The sequence below is a fragment of the Numenius arquata genome, chromosome 4, assembly GCF_964106895.1.
Source record: "Numenius arquata chromosome 4, bNumArq3.hap1.1, whole genome shotgun sequence".
Lineage (NCBI taxonomy): Eukaryota > Metazoa > Chordata > Aves > Charadriiformes > Scolopacidae > Numenius > Numenius arquata.
Window position 1 is genome coordinate 57,143,085 of NC_133579.1, and position 27,879 is coordinate 57,170,963.

Here is a 27,879-nt window from a genome sequence, read left to right on the forward strand (position 1 = left end):
AGATTTTTAAGCATATAAAGTCCCCATTGAACTCTTAAGTTGATGTCCAGAAATAGCCCAGCCCAAGACACCTCTCATAGTTATTTCTTCATTAAGACTCAACTTCAGTTGATGAAGCATAGAAAAATAATCTGCTGAATTAAAATGCTAGAAGTGTGTGTTGCCCATAAATAGAGTCTCTAGTGCCATTATTATTATTATTAATTTTATTTTAATTAAGCGTGAATAGGTGTAGAGTTGCTCATGACGAGTCATTGAGGTTGTAGCTGGAGCAGTGAGACTGCTAAGCTTTCCTGCGGAGCGGTGCTATTGCACCTGTTTAATCTAGAAGAGATTTGTCTTTGCGGGCTTTTTCACAAGCACATCTAGGTATTAGCTTTGGTAATGTCATTATTCGTCAGTTTTTATTTCTGCTTGTTATGAACTGTTGTCTTGCTGCCAAGCCTTTTCGTTAAATATCTTGGTTTGATTATCTTTTGGGTTTTTACTCTCTGGTTCTTCTTTAAAATATTCCACTTAGTAGCTGTTAGTCTTTGAATTGCTGTGGCAGTGAGGACACGTAGGTTTGAAGCATGAGGTTTTGCACCAAAGCGCGGGCAACGTGCAGACGCCACCGCCCGCCCGGCTGATGGAGACGTTAGGTGTACCCTTCTGGCAGTTGTCTGAAGATGACTTTGCCTCTGAATGATGAACGCTGCGCACGTGATGGCGAGTTTTCAGTCCGCAGGGGAAGGCTGGCTGATTCACACATTCGGTGCGTAGCCGTTTCAGCCCTGCCATCTATCACCTCCGTCATCTCCCATATCTGATGTACCTGAGGTTCCCGTCTGCCTTACCCCCACCACCCTGCTGCGAGAGTGGTCAGTGCGGCACTTCTCCTTCACGTAGTCTGCCGGCTAGAAATAACTCCGGTGGGTTTGAGATTGATGAATGGTCCTTCCCGTTGGTGGAACAGCACCAGTTGCTCAGGTGTTTGCTTTTTTCTGCGTGCTAAAACAGAGGGGCGAGGAGAATGGGGCTTTTACCGCTGTTTGCCCCCTTCCTGGTTGCAAGTTACAGTTTTCTCTTGACCTCTTTATTATCGGTTTTATCCCTCATGTTCTTTCTGACCTCTTTAGGTATTCAGGCTCTAGGAGGGTTTCAAGGACCTATTTTTAAGAGTGAAATAATATTTAGTTTTTAGCTGTTGCCATTTCCCGGCTATATTTTACCACGTGGTGGCAGTTCTGTGATGTGGTTTACTGGTCACTGGAAAGTTGACATCACCAAAAGCATTTCATTCACAATCTAAGATTTGCGTGATGAATTACAGACCTGCAAGCGAATAACTGGAATTGCAAAGCTGTGACTTGTGTGCTGCTTTGATTGAATTTTTATCAACAGTGAAGACTGCCTATGAAGGAACTGTTGCATTCAGCATCCGTGTGATTATGATTAAATCTTTAACATAACTCTTCTTTCCCCTTATAAACTCACAGTTGTAAAAATTTCCAGAGTAGTTTGTTGTGTGCATTACTATTATGTGCCTCAATAGAGCGCCTGGGGGCACTGGCCATGGAGCAGTGCCCATCAAGAGCCAGATTCTATTTTTATCCTTAAATAATTTTTCAGGCAAACCTCTGAAACTGGCAACGAGCTGAAGAAATCTGGTTTGGTTTTTTTTTTGGTTTAGTGATAGTGCTGACCCAAGTCAGGTGGGAAGCTGGAGGGCTGTGGGCACACAGTCGGTGTGAGAGGAGAGAGATTGACTCATATTTGAAGGAGAAACAGCCGCAGATGACTGCAGAGGATGTCCTAGCTGGGTACCAGGGTGCTGCGCTTGCAGGGGCTACTTCAAGTCAGGAAATGTTGATCAAAGCTCAGTCCTCTTGATGAAGGCAAATAAAGCCCCAAATCCACACAGCAGGCAAGACTAAGGACCTCAAAAGCAAGTGTGGTGTGAATAAACTCGGTCTCTGAAGTACAAAGAACGAGTGTTGTGCAAAGCAGGACACACCACAGTTGGCTCTCCCATAGATGCTTTTGGTTCTAAATGGAGAAAAGAATGTGCTTTGCTCAGTGAAATGATGACAGACAACTTGAATACTCCCCAGAAACAACTAGACTGAGCAAGAAGGTGTCATCTTAAGATAGTTACCCCTTGACGTGTCCCTTTATATCTCAATTTTTGCAAAACTAACATTATCGCTAATGAGCAATTCTCATTGAGGCCTCAGCTTCTTGTTCAGAAGTGACATGGGAAAAAGACTGTGGAAACCCCCGAGCTTGTTCTTCCAGATTTTTTCTTCTAAAGGAAAGAGGCCCGTGCAACTCTATCTTCTCTGAAATGTCTGCCTGAATATTCATCTGAGCGAGAAAGTAATTTTAGCATCCATGACACACAGCTTCTGCTGCCATCCGATTGCTCAACGGCACCAAGAATAAATATTTCCTTAAGCCTGAGGACAGGAATCTGAATGCTGCTGGTTCCCCCTTCAGAAGCACCTGTGTGTGTGTTTTTTCAAGGTCTGAGTAACACAGTGGTGCTTTGTAGCTCTGAGTCATCGAAGCTCTCCGACCCTGCAAGCACGCTCTTGCTTGGTGTCCTTTTCAACAAACGGAGAGGGAAGCGGGGGGGGGGGGAACGCAGCTGAAAAGGCTGCCTGCAGCTCCACGCCGAAACGCTAGTCCTCCTGCAAACCTTGACATAAGCATTGCCTGTTTTTCCAAAGAAGTCAATGATGTTACTCATGTGCTTAAAGGTAAGCAGGTGTTGGCATGCTTTGCTGAACCGGATCCGCCAAGCCTGGAGGAGGCTTGTCTTTTCTCCCCTGGATTCTTCCCCAGCCAGATATACTCATTCTGATGTAACGTTAATCAAGCGGGAAAGCTGACTGTTTTTTAGGAACTGGTGCAAACTTGTGCGCTTCGTACGCTTTTTAAGTGACAAGTTAAATTTGCAAAGGATACCTAGACCTCTTTGAAGCACCCATTTGCACGTGGTGGTGGGATTTAATGGACAGCTTCATCAACAGCAAGACTGTCAAAGGAATGACCAAACTGGGTTTTGTCTTATTTAATGACTTCAGAGAAGGTTGACACCTTTGCATTCATTGAGGCCCCTTCTCTCTCTAGATAAGAGCTTGGTGATGTCCAAATCACTCTGACCCACAGGCCAGCACCCGATGAGAGGAAGGATGTTTCAGGGGTTATGGGGCGAACTTGAGACTTGGGAGACTTGGTTTGGTTTCCTGTCACCTCCGTAAAGCCAGCCGGCCTCCGGGTGTGAGTTCCTCATCTGCAAAATGAATTGCACTTCCCCGTCCCAGAAGGACACTGTGGCAGGAATGCGCTGGTGATGGCCACGCGTCAGGTCATCGTGCTGGAAGCAGCCCCCAAGGGAAGCTGGTGTACAGTTTGATGATGAGACACGCGCAGTCCCCTGGCAGAGGGTTAAACAAGGGATAACCCGACTTCAGTGGGGCTGTGTTAGTGATGGTTTTGGCAGTGTTACGTGGATGGTTGGACTCGATCTGAAAGGTCCCTTCCAATCTAGACAATTCTAGGATTCTATGAAGTTCAGCTCCCACCCGAAGGAAACCCTAAGTTGCTTTTGTTTCCCTTCCTGTCCTCTCCCTCCCCCGAGCTTTCACTCTCGGCAGCTCCAGCCAGTCCATACCAGGCCAAAGTCCTTTCCGAGGAGACTGGGCTCAAGTTGGGGTTAGCAGATGGATGCCAAGAGTATTGTCTTTATGTTGTTGAGTATAAATCAAAGGAACGGAGTAGTGCAGCTCTGTGAATGCATTGGTTTGTGTGAAAAGGGGAAGGACATGGTCGCACAAGAGACTAGTTATTGACATACGAGTGTAGATATATGCAGCTGCAGCTGTGAGTGCACCATAACAATAGCCCTCTTCATACAATAAAATAGGGAGATACAAAACAATTTCCAAAAGGTGGCTGAGCTCTTGGAGCAAAAGGTGGCCTGCTCTCCAAGCCTCAGCACCAGGGGATTGCTGCTTCTCCTCAGGCTGAGTTGTGATTCTCAGAAATTATTCCAGACCCTTTAGCTGAATGCTCTTTAGAAGATTTGCATATCCTTCCTTAAAAAGGATGACTTTGCCCTTGTTTGACACTTCAGTGATTTTTTAGTCTTTTCTTCTAAAGAGGAACTATCAAACTGGGGCAAACGAGGAAGAAGACGACATTCTGTGACAAAAAGCCAGTGACAGGTTCTGTTGTTAGTCTCATCACTTTTGTTGCCTTTTTGGATGGCCGGGAATAGGGAATCGGTCGCTCAAGACCTCTCTGCTGCAACGTCACCTCACCCCCGTGCTGACCAGCTTAATGTTTTAGCAGGTGCCACCTGAAGTGCTTTACAGAAAACGAGCTCCTTCGCTTACGGGAGTGTTTTCAGAGTTTCCCCTGGGACACTGAGCGGTGTCGCTGTTCAGCTGCCAGGCTGGCCCCAGCTTTCTGTTTCCTAGATCACCTCTCACTTCGCCAGCACCGATCATTATCCTGTGCCCCTCCTGGGAGGCGGTACGCAAGCACGAAATGCAGTGTTTGTTCCAAAAAACATACAATCTAATCACAAGAAAGGTACTGCTAATGAATGCAAAGGAAGAGACAAGGAAACAACAAGACAACAGAAGATTTCTTGCAAGACTAGACTCCTTAAATTGACCTGGGATTGTTGTAATGAATAAAAAATTGGCTGTAAGTTGTTTATAACCTGTAAAAATATAGAAACATAAGACCCCTGACTCGAGGCATTTGTTCTGTTCCAGACACAGGTAGCGCAGTTTTGATAAACACAAGTCATGCAGCAACCCGTGGCTCAAACTCCAAGCCAAAAGGGGGTGTTTTAAAGAAAATTTTCAACCTTTATGGTCATGTTTAAGTTACAAGATCCTTCCCAGCATTAGACAAGGACAAGGTGCTTCGCGAAAAATATTTTCTATTCAAAGAGATTGCTATTGCTGAAACTAGAAAAGGAGGAAAGAGAAGTAAAGACTTGGAGGAAACAAAGGGAGAACGCTAAGTAGAGGGTTGGAAACCAATATCAGTAGGCACAGGGCTGTCATATGCTATTAGACAGCAAAAGCTCCCGTTAACCAGCAGCAGAAGCTTTATTGCAGCTTTCTCCAAGTTTTAACAACTGTATCCAATAACGAAAGATTCCTTGCTATGGGCCAGATTTTGAATCATCTTGTCTATTGCAAGATCAACAGCTGGTTGTAAGGTGTTGAGTTTGCCTGGAGGACCGCTGCAGGGAGACTCCCGGGCAGCCAAAGCAGGGTCAGCGAGGGACTGGGCACGGTGCTTGCCTGGCCAGGATCCCCCAGCACAAGCCATGCCCCAAAGCCCAGCTGAGGGAGCCCCATGTGCTGGGCTGCAGGTAGCACCACTGCGCAGCCGAGAGCAGGGAGGCAATGCCGAGGCCCGTAAGAACTAGAGGCAACACTGCTACCCGCTTTGCTGATGCTCTCTCATTTAACAGTTTCAGGTGGTTTGGAGGGTGGTGGTTTGTGTTTTTTGGTTTGGTCTCTGAGAAACAAAAAGTTGTTGGCTTAATTGTATCAGCTCTCTGGGTGGCTGCCTTAGTTCCATGAGACCATCTCTGTCAGTGGGAGCCATAAAAAGCTGCTAAATTTAAGCCAATATTTTCTGGGGCTAGCCAGGAGTGTTGTGTATCCCAGGGGGAAGCTGGGAACTTCTTCTTTTTCAGGAGTATAAATCGTTCACCTTACTTGTTTGCTTAATGCTATACATTAAAACTGTGTCAGTTGCCTGGGTCTTGGTCTGAGGTCATATCTGTGGAAGAGACTACAGAAGTATCTCTATGCCAGTTTTTTTTCTTTACAATTGTTTTAAAGTCATAGATTTCAAATAATAGAGTACTGTAAGAAAAGGTTATATAGCAGGCCAAAAGTTCATGACAAATTGCAAGATTGTGTTATTTGTTTATCACCTGGCTCTATTACAAGTCCCTGTGTGTACAGCATCAAGTTCGTACTCTTAGCGTGTCTACAAAGTGCCTTTGAAGTCATAAATGTTGGGTAATTTTTACTGCACAGCTATCCAAGATGCTCTACAGAAGAAAAGTTTTCCTCCTCTCTGCCCAGCACCGTGACTAGGTAGGTCTGAAGCTCTCCAGGTATATGGGTTCTCATGTTTTCTCTCTCCTTCTCTGCTACAGTTGTCACTACAAATCACCCTGCCGTGTGAAAGTGAACAACACTATGAATACTCTGGACGGTGCTGCACAAAGTGTGAGCCAGGTACGTGAGCGCTGGGCTGTATTGGCTTCATTACTGAAAAGCTCAGGAGAAACAGCTCCATGGGTCAGTAAGGCAGCTTGCTCTTCTGCCTCTGTTAATCCATTGGCACATCTCCTCACAGGTTCACTTGTGAGAAGACACTCGCAAGTGTCTTCTAGGGCAGGAGTGGTCCTGCTGACCTCAGCAAAAGCTATAGCAACTCTTTTGTTGGGATAGTACTTAACTGCTGTGGGAGAAAGAAAGCAGCTTGATTCTCTTGCACATAGATAGGACTGCTCCCAGGCCACAAGCTTCGTGCCACGTTAAATGGGGGCCAGACTGAGCAACTGAAAAGGTGGCAGGAAGAAATTGTCTACGACAGTGTTAGCCCTACTTGTTATTTTCCCGAAGATCCTTGGACAGCTGCTGTGCTACTTGCAAATGACCTACTTGCCCTTCTCTCACTCACAGGAAAGTATATGTCTGCTAGATGCACTGGTACATCCGATAGCGTGTGCCAGCCATGTGGCCCAAATGAGTACATGGATGTCTGGAATGAAGAAGATAAATGCTTACTACATAAAATATGTGATCAAGGTGAGCTGTTCATACTGAAGAGCATTTTAGTCCAAATTAGTGAAGCACAGAGATGGGATCTAGGGAAGTGGCTTTGTTCAGGTACACAACCCTGGAGGCTGGGCTTGCAGAAGAGCCTGGTGGAGAGAGAGGTCCCCCGAACAGCAGAGATTCTGTGATGTGCTGAGCACCACAACCATACTCTCCATGCTCCTGATAATGATTTTCTTCACTGGGGCCATTCACTCCTGTGAATTGATCTTGGAGGTTGTCCTTTGCCCAGCATACTGTGCGTTCACTTCCCCTAACACGTTTGTCTCACCCTTGCAAAATCTCTGCTTATTTTCTACAGCAGCTACGAGGAAAAGTTTTTCTTAGGAGTGCAATCAGTGAGGAGCCCTGTGCTGATCAAGGGTCTCCCATGCTTCTTGAAAGATAACATTTCCTCTAACGTGAATGGTTTTGCATCTGGCACTTAAGCAAAGCAAATAGGTAGAACAGGAGATTGATAAACTTGAGGCTTTTTATCAGAGAGATTTTTTTACTCCCATCTGCTTTCTCTTTTAGGGAAAGCTTTGAGAGAAGTGAACCCAGGGAACAGCACGTTCCAGCGGCAGTGTGCTTGTACGGTGGGCTACCACTGGAATGAAGACTGCGACTGCTGTCAGCGAAATACCATATGTGCTCCAGGGTTTGGAGTTGAGCATCCTGGTAAGATACAGAAAAAAGGGGACGTACAAAGTGAACTGTCCGGCTCGGGCTGCAAGGACAAGGCTGGATTTATGTGGGCTGTGATGTTAGAGAGGATACTTTAGACTCTCAGATGGCTGTCAACAGAAGATGCATATCTGAGTTATCATTACTATTGCATACTATTACTCTTGGACTATTTGCATTTTGAAGGCTTCTGCCTCTGTAGTTTAAATAATATCTTGAATCAAGTGATTTTTGCAAGATATCACATAGACATGGCAATAGCTGCAAGGTGTTCAGTGCATTTCTAATGTTTGCTGAGGTGTCTGACTGTGAGTCGCTAGGTCACACGTTGCTCCAGTATTCAGAGAAGCAGTCTATGGGGGATTGTTCCTCAGGTCGGATTTGAAATCAGTTTTTGTCCAATTTTTGCCTTTTTATAATGTCATAAGCCATAAAAGTGATCAACACCTTTTAGGTAGTGCAAGTAATCTGTTTTAGATGACTTGTAATGCAAAGATTTATTACAGGCATTTAATTTAGTCTGAAGTCTGATCAAAAACAAAATGCAAGTGTTTTGTGGGTGGAAACTAGACACAGTCAGATTCAGAGTTGTAATGAACACTGGGGACAGCTGTGCCAAGCATGAGGAACCTCAAACAAGCAGCACATAAGAGTAATGGAGGATGAAATATTGCCTGGGCTGGGAGCACAGTGGTGCTGTTTTTTCTCCAGTCTAGCAAATCCTGGTACAGCATTGTGTTTACTGTGGCTTCATAGAAGTGACAATACCTGTCAGCGTCACTGTCTGTGGCATGGCATTGGCACGAGGAAGTTAATGGAAGGGGAAGGATATAATAGCGGTGCCTTATTTTACAATAACTGCAAATGGCTCCTGGTCATTTCTCATTTTGATCATGTAGAGAAGTTCTCAGGTGAGACAAGCATACTTTTTTCTGCTTGCATGTGACTGTCGTTACTGCTCTAATGTTGGGCTAAGATCCTTCTCTCTTCAGGGAAGCTTTCAGAGGAGTTGGGGGGTGTGGAGCGGGAGGATGGGGAGCACAGTCACCTTCCCCTCACCTGAAAGGAACCCACGGAAGCTCAGCCATGAAGTTTTTCTTCCTTTGCTACTCACAGTGCAACAAGACAAGGATACGATGTGCACACCATGTCCCAGAGGCTACTTCTCAGAGGTCGCTTCATCCACTGACAAGTGTAAACCCTGGACCAAGTAAGCCCTTGTATCTTTTAAAAGGACCGTGACAGCCGGAAGGCAGAGAGAAGCTTGGGCGAAAGCATTTTTCAGTGGAGTGTTTCAGGCTGTCTGCAGAGCACACAGAGCATCTCTGTTGGCTCTGCAGGGATAAAGTCATTCTCACACTGAAGCTTGAATTCTCCTTGGGTGGGAGCAAGAGAGAGCAGTAACAACAGAACTGGTGAGCTAACACAGCTGAAAATAAAAGAAGGTATCTGAGCTTCTTAAGGGTGGAGAAATGCAGGATAAGTGTATGTTGTAACAGAAAGTACTACTCTGTATAACTGTAGGAGCCACAAGAAGCTCCCTCTTTGAGAACCTAGCCCCTTTCTCTTTCAGCTGTACAGCTCTAGGAACAGCGGAAATAATTCCTGGGACTGACAAGTCAGATGCAGTTTGCACAGAACGGAAGGTGCCTGAGCCGTCAGAAGATGGTATGTGCCCCCATACAGATTTATCTGTTAGAAAGTACCAGGGAGGAGGAGGAGGGATGTGTTTACTAGGAGTCTTGCCTGGCTTAAAAATCTGTTCACGTTTTGGATGACTTTAGAGGGAGTAGCTGTAGACCAAGACAATGCTCTTGGAAAATCCCAACTTTAAACATTACTTTAAACCTGGCAGCTCTAAGTTCAATGTCCACTACTGAGCAGAGCCTTTACACTTCCCACTGAAACTGCGTGGCAAGTAGCACTGTTGTTATACTAGCAATCTCCATCACTTTTACAGCTCTCCTTTTTTCAGCCTGCTGATTTCCATACACACATTATCTGTACAAGCTACCAGCTTCTCTCCATGCTGCTTGTATAGCAATACATACATTCTCAGCTGAATGTAGCTCTCCTTTCTTGCCCACTGCCCATTTCCTTCTCCAGTTTGGGTATGGTACCAGGGAGGCTGATTGCCTGGCATGCAGTGATCCTCCATAACCTGAGATAAAGGGTAAATCTTGCCAGCTGAATTCTATAGTCTCCATGAGATGTATGCCCTCTGTCCCCTGAGGGAGAGCAAGCACAACCCATGAGCTGCTAGCATGTTGCAAGGGGACTTTCAGAGGAGCATGACTGGATCACACCTCTCTGAGACACCAAGACTCTGTTTTTTATGGAGTTGGTTTTATGGAGATGGTTTGTTACCAGGTACCTTCAGTAAGGCTGCTTGTCACAGAACTGCATGAGTGCTAGAGCTGTTGTCCTTATTATAGAAACTGAAAATCAAACAGGAAGGAAAAAAACCCCTCTCCTGTGGGAAAGCAGGTAAAACAAGCAAGGATTGTTATACTGCTGAGTACAAGCAGATGTTGATGGCACTTTTTCATATCCTGCAGGAACAAACAGGATCTTATACGTGTTGATTGTCATCTTGTTTTTTGTGGCACTAATTGGTGTTGTCATCATCATCGTATACTACAAGAATAAGGGAAAAAAGCTGACAGGTATGTGATAGCTAATGATATTCATGAATGTGACATCTGCATAGCTGTCTGTGCACTCTGATGTTATGGGTAACCACCAGGTTAAGAAACTCAGGAGTTATTTTGGAAGTTTGTGCTATGCCGATATGTGTCCATATGGATATGCTTTAATGAGCACAAATCCAGGCTTCAAATTCCTTTCCTCTAGGCAGGGAGTATATTACACTTAAGCATACTGCATACCGCTTGGTATCCTTCTGCAGCCCTGACCGTGGGTGACCGCCTTTGGGGCAGACACAACTGCTGTGTGGATGAAGGAAGGTTGGTGCTGGGGGCTTTGATGGCAGCACGGCTGCTCTGCACCACCTGGCACAGCAGATCCCACAGCCAAGGGGAAGCAGGGAAAGATGTAGGGGGCTTTCACCACCCCCTGTCTCCTTTTCTCCCCTTCCTCTGAAACCTGCATCTGGATGGGCTAAAGTAATGGATTTCAAGACAAAAGCCTGATGTGTTTTTGAAAACGTTATGGAGGCAGTGTTTTTAGCTGAAGGCCAAAGTTCTGATGAGGTACAGAAAAAATACCAGAAGGAACAGAATAAATAGTAAAAGTAGAAAAATTCTAGCAAAGGCATACTGGATAACAGTGAGGCATTGAATATATTATAAATATGATGAAAATACCTCCAGTAGTTACTCAACTCTGTGTTAAGTCCTGGATCATCTTAGTTAAGGACGTACTCCTGTTGTTCCGTTCATTTTTTATTTTCTTCCCCTACACATGGAAAGCTTTTCCTAGTGTAGTTTTTCTGTGATCTCCTTTCCCAAACCCTAGTAGTTTATGGAATTTTTTGGGAGCAGTGCAAGGGAAGACAGCAACCACCTCTTGTAAAGTATATTTCAGCCTGTGTTTTAGAAACAGGCTGCCTCTGCCACGCTCAACGTGGGTTGTGCTAAATCTGGAAGTCCTGGGATGGGCTGGAGGAAATGGTGACTCTCCTTGCAAACCAAATACTTAGGATGCAAAGCAGGTTTGGGGGGAGTAGGGGGGATGCTCTTTATTTGACACTTCTATTGCCCTGCTGCTCTGCAGTGACAGTCCTTCATTGCCTTTGCATGGTAAATCCTGCTACTGGAGCCCCTGAGACTTGCAGACTCGGGTGAAGCCTCTGCCTGCTTGGGGACTGATGGTAAATGTGTGCAGACTTAACATCAGAGGAGCAGAGTCATTGCTGGGAATGGCAGTGGCTGCATAGCTGACCTATCTTCAGACATACCAAACCAGCACGACCTTCAAACATATACTAGACCACAGTCCTACAAAATCTCCTGAAAGTGTAAATAGAAAGCAAGAAGAATTGCTAACTCCATTGAAGTGGCAGTCTTTACTATAATGCGTTGTTGGACTTCAAGCTTTTCCTTGGGAGATACTCTGATTAAGTGAATTTCCCCACTAAGTACACCCTGATGAAGCGGAATACACTGTAGTTGAGCGTGCCATCCTGTGGTTTCAGTGGCTCACCCTCTTCTCTCCAGGCTCCTCACTCCTGTCTGAGAATGGTCTTTGGGCCATCCATGTGACCTCTCTTGAAATAGACTGTACGGCTGCAAGCGGGTCGGTATCGGGCCAGTCATAGCCTGGTGTGACATATGACCAGGAAAGAAACCCCATTTGATGTGGAACACAGTTTAACCGTCGTCTATTTTAGGAGCTTGGAAACATTTATTCCATAGAAATACATCCCTCTTCCAGTTACAATGAATCCTCAGCTAGACTGACGCTGGGACACTTGAACAGTCAGTAAAAACAGTCTTGCTGGTTTTCATTTAATATGATATTGTGGATTGTAAATGACTGTGGGTGTTTAGGTCTGTGGTTAGCTTCAGTGCCTGCTATACATTACAGCTACTCTTTTTTTTTTTTTTCCCCTACAGCAGATCTACAGAATTGGGCTAACGAAGTGTGCAGCCAAATAAAAGGAACAAAGGTAAAGTCAAAGACACTAATGTTTTCTCTCCGGTTTATGTTTTCCTCATGACATTCCTGACACCACCCTAACGTGAAGCAGACTTCACGTTAATGTTTGGCCAGAAAGCAAGTTTTAAGTTCCTCAAAAAATGCTCACAGCTTTGGCTTTTTCACTCTGGTTTTCTGTAAATGTGAGGCGTATGAAATCACTGCTCTCAAATAGTTTCTGAACCTGCTCTCTGGTTTCGGCCAGTTTTAACAGTGGTAAAAGTCTCTGTGATGATATTAAATATTTATGAGGGGAGAGTTAAACATGAGCCCACCGGTTGCTCAACGTCTGAGACTCTGCCTAGGAGAGAGCCTTTCTAATTCCTAAGAGCAGGAAAAGCTTCAGTTGAGTTTGCACGTTTTTACATACCAGAGTCCTCACAGGGGAGAAACCTGGATTTGGGGCAATGCCAAGAATGCCAGACACGCAAGGCATTAAGCACAGAGCCATCAGATGAAGAAACTGCCTGTGAGACCCCTTAATGCTAACGCTCACAGGAATCACTCTTGTCCATTGAGCTGCGAAAAAAGTAAGGCCTTTCAAGAAGTTTTGCTCCAGAACAGCCCCAGATCCCATGCTTGAAGCACTCAGATGGGGACACAGGTTCAACTTCATGTGCACTGCCTGCTTCACACCATGGATGTGGACCGAGGTGTCCCAGGTGCATGCCCTTCCCATCACCCCATCTAGGAGCTCTGTGCAGCTTAGCTGTCGAAAGACTCAAATTCCATTGCTCACAAAAAACCCCACCCAAACTCACCTTTTTGAGCACGCGGTTCCTCTTTTTGTCTCATAAGTGTTCGTGCAGCCTCCTGCATTGGCAGCGGCTCAGATCCTCTGGGACAGAGGAGTGAATCAACAGCAATTAGTGGCTGGCAGCATTTTCACTCTCTCCTCCATCCGGGAAGATCTGAACAGACACTAGAAATGAAAGGTGGCAGTTCCCAAACACCCCTCATTACGGCACAACTTGCATGAACTGAAGGGAACCCTTGAAGTATTTCCCAGCCCTTTTTCTGTGGAGCTGCAACCAAAAATGTGGCTTTATTTGACAAGTACTGGCAATGCGACATCATGGGCCTTTGCGTTTGTTGTCCTAACGTTTTCCAGGTTAAAGCAACCTTGCCCATGTGACTTCTTTTTTTCTAGCTTGTCTCGGGCCCTCTGAATCAAATGAGTCTCTTTGATCATTACTCATAATAAAGACTCTGGTAAGGTCTTCACAGATCAACAGGCCTTCAGACAAATAGATGATTTGGGAGGGGTTTCAAACCTTATATGCAGTTAGGTAGGTCTTACTGATGGTCCATAAGGAACAGCAGAATCCAGTGACTCTTCTATATTTATTAACTGTCAAGTGCCTTCTTAGGAACTAGGAATAGTCGTCCCAAAATTAAATGTTATTGCCCCTCAGGCCACCAGATTTTCTTTTTTTCTAAACACCCACTGAGCCCAGCATCACCGGTCACAGTTTCATAGCAGAACAGAATTGCACTTCAAGACTCAAATATAGGGGTTCTGCTCAACCTCAGCATCTCCATACCAAGGAAGAACTGAGATCTGCCTGTTCCTTCTTTATCTAGAAAATAACCTTCTGCTGATCTATTTATTAAACATGGTTCTCTTTTGGATTTCTTTCAGGAGCCCCGCAGAGATGCATTTGTTACCACGAACATCACAAATGCTCCTGTCCCTCAGATCTCTGAAGGCATGTGTCTCCTGGGCCCCGCTGGCTCTCCTGCTTCTGGAAACTCGTGCTGCACCAGCAGCCAGGCTCCTTGCAGGAATGGGAGCCCTGGCATGGTGCCGTGTGAGGTGGGAGGGAGCCTCCAAGAGTTTTCTATGGAAACTGAGACTGGTGATGACCATTTCCCACCAGTTCCCACAGAAGATGAATACATGGATAAGGATCTCAATACCACTGATTATTTGTCTTTACTGAGTCGGACTGCCAGTAAAACCGTGTCGTCATTTTCAGAACCAATGGAGGCAGGGGAGAACGACAGCTTAAATCAGTACTTCTCAGGGGTTGGGAGCACAGAGGATGTATCACTCTCTCAAGGCTCTCACCCTTCCTCCAACACAGATGGGGCACACACTACCACGGACAAACTTCTTCAGAAATCTTGCCAACATGCCCACAGTTGCCTGAAGGAAACGGGCAACAAAGACACAGATTGTTTTGCAGCAAACTATGACTCAGAGAAGATCTGTGTGAGGTGTGGCATTTTGTACAGGGAATCTCCCAGAAAGTGGAGCAAAACCTGTTGTGCTGTGGCTGACACTGCCTCCACCTCCCCAGAAACTGGATCCTATGCACAGTGCACCTGTGGCTTAAATTGTCTCTCTGCTGGTCAGAGCTCTCTAGCAAGTGATCGTGGTATGGAAGATGCATCTTCGGATAGTACCAACATGAAGTACCAGAGCACAAACAGAAGCACTTCAGGGACAAACAGCACCACTTCAGACCTCCCTCCAGCATCTGGTAAGCCCATTAGGCTTGACCTGTACACAGTCATATAGGATTATTCTCTGTGCTAGCTCAGTATTATTCAGAGGGTCTGATTTAGGAGAAGGAGAGAAGAATAAAATGATGCTTTTTTCATTTAATTGCCCTGAAGCTAATCTGAAAAAAAAAAAAAACAACTACCAACCAACCTGAAATAGTAAGGCCATTTGGTTTGTAGTGAGTTCTGCAAATAGTACGAGCAGAGTGAGGCATCACAATCTAACCAGCAACGCAGAACTCATCTTCTGGCTGTCGCTGCAAAAGCCAGGCAATTCTGTTACTGCTCTGAAGTAGTTTGGTGATGGCAGGTGTATGTATTGGAGAGCACTTAAGAGGAGGAGAGTGAAGGGACCTAGAGGCTGAGTCAAGAAAAGATGCATAATGCTCAGACAGACAATTTTCCATTCAACAATCTGCATGCCCATTTTTGCCATTAGGCTTAAATCCAGTTAGAATTTTATGGCAGTCAGCGAAACTCCAGCTGGAGCTGTAACCCGTGGCCACAACTGGGTCTAAGAGATTATGTTCAATTTCCCGCTTTTAGCTCTTTCTCTTTGTTTTAATTTGCTGGAATATAAGTGTTCACCTAAAAATAGTTTCATACAGACATTGTTTCTCCATATGCAAGTGCTCTGTCCCCTTAACAACTCTGAAACACTGTCGCCAATTTACTAGTTGACTACCAATTTACTAATTGAGTAAATATATCAAAATTGTCAAATGAAAGCAGGGGAAAAAAATCATTGAAGCAAAACTAGCAGAAGGGAAGTTATGAGCCTTTTCTGGATAAAACCTTCCTCTCTGAGACTTTTTTTTTTTCAGTATAAAAGTCTGCAATCTGTCTGTCATGTGTTATTAGTCATTTCAGATTACAATCTCTTAAAGTCAGATGCTTTATTTTTATTTATGTCAATGCACTGCTAACTATAATGAGACCTTAGTTTTGACTGAGACATAAGTCTGTGATAGACACACAGCAGTCATGAGCAGTTGCCCTTTAAAATCATGTCGTGCCTTAAGAGTTTCTTATGGAGACATTCTTGTCAGTCTGCCAAAGCCCAAAAGCACCACTTTTGAAGGCCCTTCCCCTCTCAAGATGCATCCTGTGTGGGAATCTGAAAGCGTGTAGCCTTCATCTTTCTAAGAGCAGATACTCTTCTGGCTGCTGCAGTTTCCTGACACAGTTTCACTGCCTGGTCTGTAGAAAATTCAGCAGTAGTAAAGAGAACATAGATTGTCTTTTTGTTGTTGTTATTGGAAGGTGACTCTGAGGTACAACTGAAAGTCAAGTCATATTTGACACTGGAGAAGTACTGCTTTTCTTTCTAAATTTGACATGTAAGAGGAAGAGAAAATATTAAGGAGCAATAGGGCAAACAGGAGAGCCTGGATTTTAGCGATGTACTTGAAAGTGCCATCTTAGATCTGCAGCAGAGTTTTTTTATATGAGATTTTAATTGCGTCTGCGCCTTTGGGTATGTACATGCTATAGTGCCATCTGGTGAAACCTGAGCACAGATACAGCATTCCTAATTTGCCATTTTTAGGGCAGGACTGCCAGCAGGTACTGGAAGTGCTGTGGGCAGTATGAGAGTGTGGATTACTTAGTCTGTGGGTAACACGGCTTGCTGCAGAGGGGTCTTTTCTGTCCACAGAATGGCCATGCCCCACTGGCCAACACCTGGTTGCAGGAGGAGTGGGACAGGGCTTAGCCATAGCTTCCACACTGAAGTACCCCAGCCATGCCGGGGCTGCACATGGAGCTGCGACAGCATCAGTCATTTTGCTGGGCCTTGTGAAAGACCTGGATAGAATAAATGTGCATGTAAAATAACTTTTTGTAAGCTTCTCAAAGCAACTGAAGCCACCAGGCCTTGCACACAGTCATGCTTAGACAGAACAGTACAAAAGTCATGCAAGACAGAAAAAATGAAGAAAAAGGCCATGGGTAATTCCATGAAGTTTTGGTTTTGGTTCCCTAATACTCAAAGAGACAACAGAAAGTGCAAACTCTGTCCCTCCTGTGAAACAACCCTAGAGGACCAAAATAAACCTCTGGACAGGTGCCATTTACGGGGGTCACCACCAGAGATGGAGGTAAGCCTTCAAGTGCTCTTTCAAACCCCCCAAGCCTGGAGGCAGTCAGAAGATGAAGCATTGGTTCATAAGCACCTCAAGTCATGTGTAGTGCTACAGCATAAAGCATGAGTGCAGGAAGACTTCAGTGACTCATGATGAGGAATGGTTTTGCAGAGCCTTTCACTTCCATATCCCAAAACAGCCCACTTCAGCAGCAGCAAACAGTCCGTACCACCTAAAGGCCATTAGATGGCTCAGGGAAAATTAATCGCCTGCATTGTTCCAGTTCTTAGTCAATAATTACCGCAAAAATTAATTTGTCATTGTAATTAGTATCATCTAAGTAGTCTGAAGAGATCAAAAGGCTGAAATGTTGCAGAGAACGATGCCTTCGCTTATCTTCTGAAGGTGTCTCTTATACATTCTAGGTTGGAAGCACATGTCTTGGTGCAGTCTAGGAAGCTCTTGCGTCCATTTTCTGTGCTTTTGGGCCTCAAATACCCTTTTTTTCAGCACTGTGTCTTCACAAGGCAGTGAGGATTTGCCAGCCACATTCAACTAAACATTATATATGTGTTAACCTGCTTTTTTTTTTTCTTTCCTCTCCCCACTGTCACACATATTTCTAAATTCTTGATCTCGTACTGAGCACTGGTAAACTTTTCTGCAGCACCTTTTGTGAGTGACAGGCAATCTGTATAAAGGCAAACAGTTATTTTTGTACTCCTGTTATGCCTAACAGTTGTGTTGATGGCAAACAGCTGAACCAAATCGAACACGGGGGGAAAGCAACTGGCAGGGAAAAAACTCCTGCAGAGAAAACTTTTATTGACATCTCACATTAATTGACAACACTTGGAAAGAAAGCAGAGAGTGCACAGCAGTGCAGTGGTTTAGCTAAAATAAATAGGATTGCTTGAGGGGGGCTGTTAGAGAGATGCTCAAGTGCTACCCAGACTTGGTTGTGAGCAGGCAGAGGTCCTAACTCAGCACAGCTGGAGCCCGGTGTCCATTGCTGATGTGCAAACACCGCACGTGGCTGCTAGAAAAACAGCATTTCTCTGGGCCGGGCCGTGCTTAGCTGCAATGAAAATGGGAACATCTCAAGTGTTGAGGATTGTAATGAGGAAAGACATAAAATATCTGAAAGGTGTCAGATCAGCCCACAAGTAATGATTAAGTGAAGCACAGCAGGAAGAACATTTCTTAGGAAGAGTTTTCATAGGCTAAGATTTTCTTTTTTCCTCTTTTTACTTGGTTGCTTTGGTTTAATTTTCAAACTTTAACAAGTCTTTTAGTTTGTTGTTGAAAGTTTGCTTTTAGGTATTTTCTTTCTGCTCTGAGGGAAGTTTATTAATTCCCAGAGCCCAGTCCTGCTGTCACTTGAGTCAGTGACCTATCCTTGAATGGTAGAAAGATTGAATTTATATTGAAAAAGCTCTAACCACAGGCAGACTGACTCAAACCGTAACTCCATTAGGTTGCTATAATATAGACTCTGTCTCTTCACTGGAGTCAGTGTATATCCAGGTAAATCCGTGAGGGCGCTAGGTGAGTACTGGAGTGTATCTGCGTGGAGGATCAGGACAATATAAGATAATCGTGTAAGCTCTGTGTCATTTGGACACTGTGTGACTGTATGGTCTGACGTTAAGTCTTTCAGTATTTATTCAATAAGCCTGCTACCTAGCCCACAGGGTAGGATTGATTGTTCACCAAAGGGGAGAAAAAAAACAAACCCAATGTGATGACTGGGACTCTTTAAAAAAAAAAAAAGAAATCTTATAATTAGACATGATGACCATTTCCTCACAAACTGTGGGCAGAAGCAGTTTGGATGCAGCTTGTGCATCGGGCAGCATGTGGAGCATGAGATGGTGGCACACTCTTGCTTCCCAGAGCACGATTGAGAGAGAGAAAATGTTTCCCAGCCTCCCAGACAGGCTCCCTGTGGATGACAGACTTCGTCCTGAGGAGGCAGAAATGGAAATAATGAAAAGGTCCAGTGGAAGGCGTTGATTATAAGAGCATCCTCCTGTCACGGGGGGAAAAAATAATGGAACAAGAGTAAAGCCACCACAGTAGATTAAGTTCACTGCACTAAGCGTCCGTCTTGTGAGGGGAAAATATTAATCTTGTGTGTCTTTTTTTCTTCCCTCTCCTTCCCCAGGAAATGTGACTGGAAACAGTAACTCCACCTTTATCTCAAGTGGACAAGTAATGAATTTCAAGGGCGACATCATTGTTGTCTACCTTAGCCAAAACTCCCAGGAGGGGCCCACGGCGGCGGGGCCAAGCGAGGAGAACGTGGGCAGCCCCGTGCAGGAGGAGAACCTCAGCCGCTGCGAGACGTTCGCCGGCAACACGCAGCACTACAAGGAGAAGTGTGCCGAGCTGCAGGGCCCCGGGCCGGGGAGCAGGGGGACACGGCGGACCACCAGCCAGCTGGCCCAGGAGCTGGGCCCGTCCCGCCATGGCCAGGCCTCACAGCCCGTGCAGGAGGAGGGGAGGCTGGGACACTTCTCGGAGAAAGTGTTGAACTGAGGCGGGCCGGAGTCCTTGCTGTGGGCCGGGGCTGCCGACATGCCGGGTGTCACGACAGGTTCGGAGACTGTTGCTGCTCCTGGTGTCTTCCGGGAAGTTTTACAGCTGGAAAGGACCCTTGTGGCACACATGCCAGTGGTGGTGGTGGTCCCGCCGAGGAGGTTGCCACTGAGTGTGCTGCCCTGTCGCAGAAGCAGCGGCAGGGCTCTCCTCTCCCTGAAGGGGCAGCGGGCTCCCCGCCTGCCCCCCTGCTCCCTGGCACCTCTTCCCCGGCAAGCGGCAAAAGGAGAGCTGAGGAGATCCTTCGGGCGCACGGGGACTAGGCGAGGAGGAGGGCAGCATTGGTGGCCGGGCGCGCGGGGCGTTCCCAGAGAGGGGGTGACATGGCGGAGGGCCACACTGAAAGGGGCCCCCGAGCTCCGCCTCGGAGTGATCTTTTTGCAACTAAGCTGCACCCATTTTGCAGAGTCTTGGGCCTCCTCCATGCCTCTGGTGGTGGAAGGAAGCAGCAGCCGTGTCTGCTGCTGAGCCTAGTGTCACTGCTGACCTTCGCCTCCCTGTAGGGATGAGGAAGGTGGTGTCAGCCCTTCCCATCTTTCCCCATGGGAGCAAGCACTCCAGTCTCAAACCAGTGCCAGATCCAAGATCCTGGTCTGTCCCTTATTAACCTGTGGGTAGGAATAGGTGTAACCCTGCCCCAAGTGCACGACAACAGGGAAAATAGAGCTGATATGCCTTACAAGCATATCAGATGATTAATCCTGAGCAAAGACCATTTATGGTTTTGGACCCTGATTCACCTCTGCCTTATTGCACCTCACTGGAGGAATTCAAACCCCTGAAGATGAGTGAGGTGCCTGGCATTAATAACATCACTGAAGTTTAAGACGCAGAGCTGCTAGCAGGTGGAGGAAGGGTCTGCGATAACCAGCTGTGGACATTTCCTGAGTGACAGGAGAGGGAGAGATTACCCAAAGATGGAGAATTTGGTCAGAGTCAAACAAAAGTTCATTCATCTGCCCAAACAATTTTGTCATTCGCTCTGATATTTTCATTAGCTAGCAGAACTGTAGGTAGCACGAAGCTATTTCCAGAGCTTGGCTTGTCTGAGCTGAAATCAGAGTGTAGCTACTGTCACACCAAGAGGTAAAAGGCAATGGAACCAAAGGGTTGGATTTAAAGAATAATAGTAGTTGTAGTTAGAAAAAGGAGTCTCAGCTACTCAGTTGGCTTTGGTTCAGGCCCTGTATCCTGCAGTCCCCTCCAGCAGCCACTGTGGAGAGAGAGGTGAAGGGAACAAAGGCTCAAGGAACTCCCAAGAGAAAAGATAACATTTTTAAGGATTTCCTGACAAGGAGTAATTTTCTGACATTCTTCTGTACATGTGAGCACTGCAGGAGGCTATCTTCAGTCTGAGCCTTCAGGAAGGTCAGTGCTGTGTTTCCTGTCAGACAGCAAAGAGATCTCTTATCTAGTGTGATCTTATCTGCCCTGACAGAAAAGATCTCTGGTAAGGCAGGCTCCTCTCCAGGGAGGTTTTTGGAGCCAAGGGGTTCACTGCGTAGCTGCTGTATTTGCAATAGTACTGCTCTGTGGGTGAAGAGCACCTATAAAGCTGACAAAGTGACAACTGTGTCATGGTGAGCTTCTCGTCCATAAAACAAAAGGATAGGCTTAGCCACCTTCACCTCTCAGGAGAACAATTCTGCATTATTTATATATCTGGCATATAAAGTTCAGCAGAGACATGCAAGACTCTCTCGGGTGGCTGGCAAAAATATGGTGCATGAACAACCAGTCTCCCTTTCACCTCTGCATGGCCTTCAGAAAACTAGACTGCCCTAGCCTAGGCTTGGCCAGGCACGTAGGTTGTCCCATTCAGTGATGGCCCAAGCTACCTCTGATTCTTTGAAGGTGTGTAACTGAGGCGCTCTCTTCTCTGTGGTATTCTTTTGTCTTTTCTGCTGGATCCTTTAACAACCTCTTTTGAGCCTTTTCTGGCCTAATCCTGTGTCCCCTAGGCCCTGGTGCAACAGGGACAAGGAAACAGAGCCACTGTCGCATTCAGGCAAGGTGGTGCAGATATTTCCTCACTTCATTTTTTTTGAGTCATATTTTCCTGGAAAGCATTCAACCAACCCCAATTACAGGGCAGGAGGGACTGAATTCTTGTGTTTGGCTCTGGGTAAACTACCTGTCTGTAGGTCTGTCCCCTCCTCCTCCAGCTTCTTTCTTCCCATGGTTTGTATCTGCCACCAGAGAGCAGGCTCAAAATCCTGATTTCAGAGAAGACAATGGGAAGTTTACTAGGTGTCCTCAGTGAGGACACATTTTTCACTCACTGAATCACAGGATCCTGCTGAGCAAGGATTGAAACTGGGGTCATCAGCAAGCATGAAGAAATGGGTCATAATGATCTCAGTACTGTGCCCGGTCCCTCAGGGGAAATGCAATATGCCAACAGATCTGATTCTTATTCTTCCTCCGGAGTCTACCCAAAATTGAAGAAGCCATATCACACTCGTCAGCATGCTGCATATTCCCTGGGTCTCTGCCTGGCTGCTTAGACATGGACCACAAAGGGACTTCTTTATCCTTGTGATTTCATTTGTTGTCAGTTTGGAGGTGGGGCTGGTTTTTTAACATCTGTTTGTACAACGGGGCCCTATGCATTGGGCACTAATTTGGAGGCTTCTGGCTGCTATTGTAATACACATAATTAATGATAATAAAAAATCTTAAAGATCTACTTGAGTGAAGATTTTATACAAATTAATGAAGAGCATCAAATACATTATGATAGGCCCCTGCTTATTTTGGCACCAAAAAAAAAATCAAATGTGAGTATAAAAACATTCCTGGTTGGGCTTTTGTAACACTTTTTGTATGTAGAATTGTTTTAAGAAAAAGTGCTTCCGTTCCAAAGTATGTGTCACAATAATGCACAAGCGCATCCATGCACACGTGTGGAACTGAACCGGAGCTCTCATAGATCTGGTGGAGTAATGCTTCGCAGCTGAGAACTGGGCACTCGTTCCAACTCATTCCTGAAGTCTCCTTCCCCACACTGTGCATTTTCACAAGTCTCTCAGTCTGAGGAGTCACAACATGGCATTATCCCCAATGAATGTACCAGGTGCTGTTGAAGCACAGCCTGGAAGGGCAGCAGTAATTCTGCATATAACCATGGGAAAATGAGGAGCAGCCTTTTGGTCAAGGGCACTGGAGTAGCCCTTCTTATCCCCATGGAAAACAATATGACATTAAAGATCAATATAGACAATAACTGCTGCTAATCTGCGTACTTTGCTACGTGTTCACGCAGAGATTGAAAATCACTCTGCAAGGCTTATCCCATACCTGGGAGTAGCATTGCTAAAATGTCACAATTTTTACTTGTCCGTTCAGGTTCCCTTCCTTTTATCATATTGATGATATTTGAGCAACTACAGCCCTGTGTCTATTATAAAACAGAACCCTGCTGAAGGATGTCTACTTGCTAACTGGGTATTTAACAGAGCTGTAGCTTTATCAGATACCTGCATTCAAATTAGGCAGTAGTGCCCTCTCACCACCACCCGTAAAAGCCGTATACAACAACTGGGGAATTCACTTCTGCCAGCACATGATACTGGACATGGTAAAATGGCTGCAAATTCTTCATGTGGAAAAGTTATTTCTCGAGTATGTAATATATACTGTTAATAGACACTTAATAATAGTCACTGGGAAATTGAAGTGTATTTGACCAAGCTATCTGAGATTTCTTGCAAAGAATGCTGAACCACTCCGAACCTTTCCCTGCTCGCTGCAGGGGGGAGTTGCACTAGATGACCTTTAAAGGTCCCTTCCAACCCAAGCTATTCTATGATTATAAGCTAGCTTTCCAAACCTCCTTCCAAGTGGCTGTTGCCCTCTTCAGTCCATCAGGGATACTTTTGACCCACAAGGCACACGCTAGGGCAACCTCCCCACAGCCTGCCCAGGGCACTGCTTTGCAGCACTCTTGTTTGGAGATAATGGGCACCACAGAGCTCTGCCTGGCAGCACTTGGCCTAAGAGGATTCCCACCCTCTGCCTCCCCAAGATGCTAAATGCCAATGATTCTCTTTCACCTTGGCTGAGCTGCAGTGGTATCTCTGGAAAAATCAAACTTGTAATCTTGCGGCAGGCACAGCCACTGCTGAAGCAAGGGGAATAGGATCCCAGGTGCTGATGGGAACGAGTCCCATTTCAGACCAAAAGACGGTTGCGAAATGTGTTTCCTCTCTCTTCCTCTTGCCTGCTGCTCTCTTAATTTCCAGAATGAAGAGTGAATTGTTGCTATACAACAAATGATTTCTCTCAGAGCCCTGCCGTACAAGTTTACTCTGCCTTTGTACTCTGGTGTCAATCACTTTGTTGAGTGAGAAGGTTGAAGCAGAAAACAAAACACAGAGGAACAGCTTCCTAACATCCCAGTTTATGTAACCTGATTACATGGTGAAAGGTACTACTTTACATACAATTACTGAGTCCACATGAGCAAAATGTTGTAAAGGGAAAATCAAAAAGCAGCATTCTTCTCCCCAAATTCAGAGGACAAACTGCTGCTAAGTGGTGTTGCTGATCACACATGGTGCCCTTACCTGAGGACATGGTGCAGAAGAAATTCCTCTCTCTTCTTTTTTTCCTGTTCTTGTAGAGTTTTTTATACTTTCTGATTGCCTTCCCATTTCCACTGTATATGGGATGATTTATTTGAGCTGAATATATGTTATTTTCAGTCTTTGTTATTCCTTCAAACCCATTCCACCCAGCAAGGAAGGCTGCACTCCTCAATGGGCAATGTGCAGTTTTTGCATGTACTCTCAAGGGCCTCTGTTTTCGTCCTGTGTTTGTTCCCTAGGGGTTCCCATGAGGATCCACCCCTTGACAAACCCTAGCAGATACTATTGTTTCCCATTGCTCTCACTTCAGTAAGTCTGGTTGCCCAGTTTTTCCTTCTGCAAGGCATCAAAGCTGGTTGCAGCCACCAAGTAATAATGTCTCCTCTGCAGCAAGGCTTGCTAGCCCTCAGGTCTTGCCTTCAAGGCCCTCCAGCACTCTTGTCGCATTGTCAAACATTTGTTGTGATTATTATTATTTTTTTTTTAAATGTGAGCATACATGAGCACGAACACAGGGAAAAATGTATTATTACAATTCTCTCTGGCTTTTGAACGAGGCAATGACAGCATAACATTAAGGAACCCTGTTGCGGTAGATGAGTATGCCAGAGTGTCTGATCAGATGTGTTTTAACACTGCTTTTTTTTCTTCCTCTTCTTTTGGCTAGCTGGCTTATGGTTTCTTTGTTTTGGCTGAGGATTACCACAGCCCTTCTGGCTCATTCCTTAGCCTGCCTTGACCACTTGATCGATCCTTGGGCATTGCACTAGCTTTTACTTGCCTCGAAGCTGACAGGTCTGTTGCATCATGTTTCTCTCGGCAGTCTCAGATTTCTATACAGATGATCATAAATAAAATTGCTCCTGATTTCAACTTCCCAGGAAACCGTTAGAAAGTTTCCCAAGGAAGGCAAAGGAGCTCAGGAGTGTTGGGGACCACGTGTAAAAGATGGACATATACAAGCCAATGGGACTTGGCAGAATGCATCCAAGGCTGCTGAGAGGATTGTCCAGCCTCACTGCAAAGCCACACTTTAACATCCTTGACATGTCATGGAGTTCAGGGGAAGTCCCAGCTGACTGGAAAAGGGCAAATGTTACATCCATCTACAAAAAAGGGCAAAAGAGAATATTTGGGGAATTACAGATGAGTCAGCCTCACTTGAGTTCCTTGAAAAATTATGGAATGGGTCTTCAGGGAAGCTATTTCCAGGCATGAAGGAGAAGGCAACTGGGAGAAACTAACACCTACCTCAGCTAACTCAACCCTCTCTCACTGTCAGCAGTTCATTGTCTATTTTGTCATTGCTTCCATAGAGACTTGGGAAGCTGACCTTACTCGTGAAGATCAAGGCAAAGAAGGCATGAAGGAAAATCTCCAGGTTTCCCTCTGTCATTTGTAACTAACTTGCCAACCCCGCACAGCAGTGGACCTACCTTTTTCTTCTCTTTGTATTTGCTAACTTACATACCATATATTAGCACTTTCTTGCTACTCTTGACATCTCTTGCCAGTTCAGGCTCCAGCTGGGCTTTAGGCTTCCTCTCCGCATCTCTGCGTGCCCAAGAGGCATTTCTATATTCTGCTATGGAAGCCTGTTCCCTTTTCCATCTCTCTCATGTTCCTTTTTTGCATCTCAGTTCTCTCAGCAGCTCACCGTTTAACCAGGCTGGTTTCTTGCTGTGCTGGCTTCTTTTCCCACTTAGGTGGATGGGCTGCTCTTGTGCTTGGAGAAGGCTATCTCTGAAAGTCTCCCAATATTCCTGAACACCTTTGGCTTCCAAGGCAGACTCTTCTGGGATACCTCCTAACAGCTCCCTGAGCAAGGTGAAATCTGCTCTTATGAAGTTCTGGGGCTTTATTCTGCCACTCACGTTGTTCACACTCCCTGCGATGTTAAACTCTACGATCTTATCACTGCAGCCAAGGCTGCCATTGTCAGTCTTCAAGTAGTCTGAAGAATATTTCATCTGTTTCTCTTTCCCTATTAGGTCGTCCATAGCAGACACTCACCACAAGCATGTCCTTGATGGTGACACCTCTGATTTTGACCCAAAGGCACTCAGCTGACCTGTCCTCTTGCCCATGTCCTCAAAACACTCTTTTACACAGAGCATAACCCCTCCTCCTCTTCCACCTTTTCTGTCCTTCCTCAAAAGCTTGGAAGCTGTCGCTTTTGTTCTAATAGAGCTATTTCCTCAGCTGGTTTCTAAAATGACAGGGAAAAAAACACCATTTCAGCGAGTTCTCCACTGCTGTGCTTTTGTCTGGTTGTAAGTCTGAAAGCTTTATCTTGTGCCTGGGGACGAGCCTTCAAATTTCCCACCTGTAGGAAGGGAAGGGTGAGAGGCAAAGGCTGGAGCTGGTACGGAGAGGAAAGGCTGAAAGAGCCGTGTTCCCTCTTCTCACTACCCTGTGGGGATGGGGGCAAGAAGATAGCAACTTGCTGCTGCTGGAGATGACCTCTGGCCCTCTGGCAGAGGCAAGCTGGGCAGCAGCATCCCGGAGCCTTTGCCATCCGCAGTGCTTAGCACCAAGTGTTACCCAGTGACACCTGGGTCCCCTCTCTCCCCCAGGGGAAGAAGCCCCAGCCAGCAAGTGATCCAGGGTTTCTGTCAGATGAAATCAGCCCTGTGTCTGTCTCTCTCAAAAAAAATCAGTGTATACAAAATGAAGTAAAATTGGCCGTAGGCAACACATGAGGACCAACCATTTCAAATGCAGAAACTGCTGCCCTAATTAGGCTGTTCCTATTGATCTTCACTGGATTTTAATGGCAGGCTATTTAAACGAAGTCTCAATTATTTGAAGCACCTTAAATGAGGATTTAGAAGGTGTTTTTCAGCATGCAGGCCTGCCATCACAGATCTCAATTACTTAGCCTTTATGAAGCAGCTTGCTTTCTTTATTCTCTTTGGTTTTGATCCGTTCTAATGTTTATTTCTCTCTCCTTTAGTGTTGTAGGCCCTTCTAAAGCACAGGCGTTCTTGCTCCCTGTGGGAAATGCAAAACACTGTTTCCCCAAGGACATTTGCTTTTTGCATCATTTCAGTTCCTCCTCTGGTTTTTTGCAAGCTTAGCTGGCCATAAATGAGCTAGACAACAGATGGCAGAGCTCATGCTCTAACACAGAAAATTTTTCTTTAACGCGGGTGTCCACTTAAAAATGCAGCTGCCCATTGGTGCACGGCCAAATTTCCTTCTGAGATCATCCTTTGAATGTATTAGGAGAATGGGATGGACGCAAGTGGCTCTAATGATCATCTCAGCAGGCTGCTCGTAAATGTTCTCTGCAAACCCTGTTCCTTTCATCCTCACTCCATGGATCCACTTTGTCTGCTGGATGGACAACACTTCATGGCTACCTTAGAAGCCTGTCCAGTTCATCACCTTCACTTACACAAATAATCACTGCAAAGGGTTTCGTCCCCTTTGTCTGAAAGGGGGCTCCAAGTATGATAAAAAGAGGTACATCATAAAAATAAATCCACTTCAAATGCTTAGGTTATTTTCAGCCAGGCCAGCCTGCTATATTTAAATGTTGATGTACATTAAGTCTGTTCTCTTCACAGTCATGTTCTTTGTCAGGTCCCATTTGGGTCTGCTGCGCTACATACTTTTATCTGTTCTGTAGTAAATTTTGCAGCTGGTGCTTTTGCAGCTGGTTGATAAAAAGTACTAGAAATCAGTTAAGTATTTTTGTTCTTCTTTAGGAGGAGACTGAACATGAGGAAAAACAGACTCAAGAATTCTGTCCCGTTAACCATTTTTAAAGTCTGAAGAATTGTTTGCTTTCGGATCTCCATGTTTTGCTGAGCAGTTACTTTGAGAGCAAGCACTCTTCCATGCCACCATTTTTCTTCCCTCACAGCACAGTTTTTTGGTTTTTTGCTGGAGATGGCC

At 45.5% G+C, this 27,879-nt stretch overlaps 1 protein-coding gene across 1 annotated transcript; it reads left to right on the forward strand.

Annotated features, from left to right (window-relative positions):
* The first annotated feature begins 1,776 nt into the window (after positions 1 to 1,776).
* Positions 1,777 to 19,327, forward strand: TNFRSF11A (TNF receptor superfamily member 11a). The gene is given in 13 exon segments (XM_074146808.1): positions 1,777 to 1,837; positions 2,534 to 2,664; positions 2,666 to 2,692; positions 2,694 to 2,741; positions 6,182 to 6,263; positions 6,714 to 6,839; positions 7,386 to 7,529; positions 8,652 to 8,745; positions 9,109 to 9,203; positions 10,094 to 10,201; positions 12,113 to 12,165; positions 13,837 to 14,680; positions 18,954 to 19,327. Coding segments are annotated over 13 exon segments (2,187 nt in total).
* Positions 19,328 to 27,879: the final 8,552 nt, after the last annotated feature.